Here is a 3,168-nt window from a genome sequence, read left to right on the forward strand (position 1 = left end):
CTGTCCAAAATTCTTTTGTGTTGTTATTCTTGATTCTTACCACATTCTTTGTTTCTGCGTATATCTCTTTATTCCTTCTGGTTAAGTTTTCGTTAATCCCCATTTTTCTCATTTTCTCCTCCAATTTCTTTCTGTTTAGCCTGTCGAACGCCGCTTTTAAGTCCGCAAAGCAGGCATGTAGTTTTTCTTTTTCTCTACTCAACTGTTTATCTATGATATGGTTTATCACAAATACCGCGTCTTTCTTTTCTGAATCCGAATTGGCTCTCTTTCAGTTTGTTTTCAATCTCTGCCTTCAGTCGTTCGTGCAGTATCCCTGCACAGATCTTGTATGCTGTATCCATTAATGTTACTTTTCTGTATCCCTTCCCTACTCTCTTGTCCCTCTTTTTATATATCGGACATATTTGCTCCTTTTTTCCAATCTTCTGGTATCCCCACCCCATTCCATATTTTCCTTAACAGAGCCCATAACGCTTCACCCACTTCCTTCAGTGCATACTTCTCCTTCAAGTTTCTTAGTTTGTATATCACCTCTTCCTTCTCTATATATTATCTTCTCTCTCCTCCATTATTTTCTCTTCTGCTCGATGCTCCTCTTTTTTCCTGCCCTCTTTGTGCTCTGTTCCTTCTAAAATTTCCATAAAATGATTTTTCCACTCTTCCTCGCTTATTTCATATAATCTTCATCTATATTCTCTCTTCTTCTTCTGTATTTATTTATGTATTTCCACGCTTCTTGTTCTGTTTTGGTCTTCTTGATTTTCACCATTTCTTCTTCTTCGTATCTTTCCTTTCTTTGTTTGCACCTCTATTTGAATGCCTTTTTTCCTCCATAAGAGCTTCTCTACTGTATTTTCCTTTCATAAACTTTGTCACCTTCCTTCTCATCTCTCTTTTACTCTCTTTTCCTCTCTTTCTATTCCTTATCTTTACTTTCTTCTTTTGCATTGCTTCGTTTATCTTCTTGTTGATTTCTGTCCACATTTCCGCTACTGTTCTTCCGTTGCAGGTCCAGTCTTTACATTCGTCCAAGTATTTTTCCACACTTTTGTTTGTCCATTCCCTCTTCTCCTTCTCTTCTTCTTCCTTTTCCTCATTTTTTTGTAATTCCGCCCCCCCCCCCCTATTTCTATTTCTAACGGCATGTGGCCTGACTCTGTTCTTTTTCCTATTTTCATGTAAATTATTTCTTCTGTCGCCTCCTGATTGCCAATCACATAGTCTATGACTGAGTTTCCTCTCTCGCCAATATAGGTCCGCTCCTCTCCTTCTTTATCGCTGCCATTGATTATCTTTAGCAGTGTTCTTCCTTCCATGTTTATAGTCTTGTCTTTTGATCGTCTGTTTTTTTCTTTCCCTACGTCCTCGTTTATCGACCCTCCCTCTTCTCCCGTTCTTGCGTTCCAGTCTCCGCCGATGATCACCACTTCCTCTTCTCTTCCGTCTACTCTTTCCTCTATTTTTTCCATGTCCCTTATGTATCTTGATTATAAACCATCATTATCCTATACGTCTTGTAATTGTATATTATTTTTCTTCCAACTATATTATCACTAATTCCTTTATATCCTATTTCTCTTAGGTTTTTATTTATACCCGTTGTTATTCTTCCCTTTGCTCTTCCTTTTTTCCTTACTGTCATTGCTGCCCTGCATTTCCAGTCGAATTCTTTGGGTAGTCTATATTTTAACTTTTCTCTTTTGTCCTTACTTATTAGCCCTGCTGCATTTCAGAAGCACGTTTTCATCCCCATTGTAGTCCCCCCTCCTGTTCCTCTTTTTTCATTTTCCTTCCCCTCTCTTTCTTTCTTCCTCCAGCCTCTCTCCGTTTTCGTTCCACCTGTACCAATTGTTCTCTATTGTTAGTTTCTTGTATCCTGTCCTTACATATTCGCCTTGTTCCATTCTTTCTCTGGCTACCCTTCTTATGTGTTGCTTCCCATCCCTTTCTTTTTTTGTCAGATCATCGTCCATGTATACATCCTTTTCCCATTTGCTTTTCTCCTTCATTATCCTTATTTTTTCCTCCATTGATTTCATCGTTGCCACTATTATTGTGTTCTTTCCCCCCCCCCCCCACCCCACCCCACCTTTATCATATGTGCTTTTTCTACTTCTGTCCCTATCCTCATTTTTTCGTTTATGAACTCCTTTACTGTCTCTTCATTGCTTCCTTCGTTTCAGTCCACTCCCTTGATTACTATGTTTCTTCTTCTTGCCTCTCTCTCTGCCCTGTCCTGATCCTCTCCAATTCTTCTGATTCTACCCAATAATTCTTTCTTTTCCCATTCCCACTCTCCTTTCTCTCTGTCTGTCTCTCTTTCCCTTCTTTCCCTTCTTTCCCTTTCCTCTTTCATTTCTCTCTTCAGCTCCTCCACTTGCTTTTCCAATATATATATATTTTATTTCCTCGATCACTGCCTCGAATCCTCTTTCCATTTTCTCTATTTTTTCCACCACTGCCTCCATTACTTTCTCTCTGGCTGGTGTCTCTTTTTCTGTCGAGCTGTATTTGTCCAGTGTATTTTTGAAGACTGCTTTACCAGTACTCCTTGGTCTTCCCCTGTTTGTCGCCATCTGCCGTTTCCCTACCTTACTTTGTTTTGCCGCGCTTCTAGCCTCCTAACCCCTTGTTTTCTAGTTTTTCTTATTTGTAGCTTTCTCTCGTTCTTGTCTCCTTTTTCGCTTTTCTTTTGCCTTCTCCTTGTATGCTCACTCTTTATTTTCCCTTCTTCATGCCTCTTTATGCTTCCTGTTCCTTTTTCCCTTCACACTTCACTTTTTCCACAGAGATCTCCGGCCGTGTGTTACCCTCGGCCCGAACCGAACCGAAAGCCCAAGTAAGGATTACTATTTTTGGCAAGCGAGTTTATGTAATTGTCCATTTTGTCGTCATATGCTTTAGAGAATTTTGTGTGCACTTAGTATGTTAGTATAGTTGATATATATATATATATATATATATATATATATATATATATATATATATATGTATATGTATATGTGTATATTAGTTAGTTAGAGGAGGTAGAACAAGAGTTTTCGCGTTGATGGATTGGATAAGAATGTGAATTTTCGTTGTTTGATATAAATTTATTCCTACGTTTGCCTTCTTCTTCTCTTTTAATTTCGCTATAGTAGTTTGTCGTTAGAACCAAAGCTCAGT

At 38.6% G+C, this 3,168-nt stretch overlaps 1 protein-coding gene across 1 annotated transcript; it reads right to left on the bottom strand.

The window, feature by feature from the left end:
• Positions 1-1,124: 1,124 nt before the first annotated feature.
• On the bottom strand, positions 1,125-1,698 carry LOC117215133 (the record flags this gene model as incomplete). The annotated part of the gene is made up of 1 exon (XM_033461557.1): positions 1,125-1,698. A coding segment is annotated over exon 1 (348 nt), but the record flags the coding sequence as incomplete, so codon positions are not given.
• Between the last annotated feature and the right edge of the window lie 1,470 nt (positions 1,699-3,168).

The sequence above is a fragment of the Bombus bifarius genome, unplaced genomic scaffold, assembly GCF_011952205.1.
Source record: "Bombus bifarius isolate JDL3187 unplaced genomic scaffold, Bbif_JDL3187 scf7180000009380_frag, whole genome shotgun sequence".
In the NCBI taxonomy this organism is placed as follows: domain Eukaryota; kingdom Metazoa; phylum Arthropoda; class Insecta; order Hymenoptera; family Apidae; genus Bombus; species Bombus bifarius.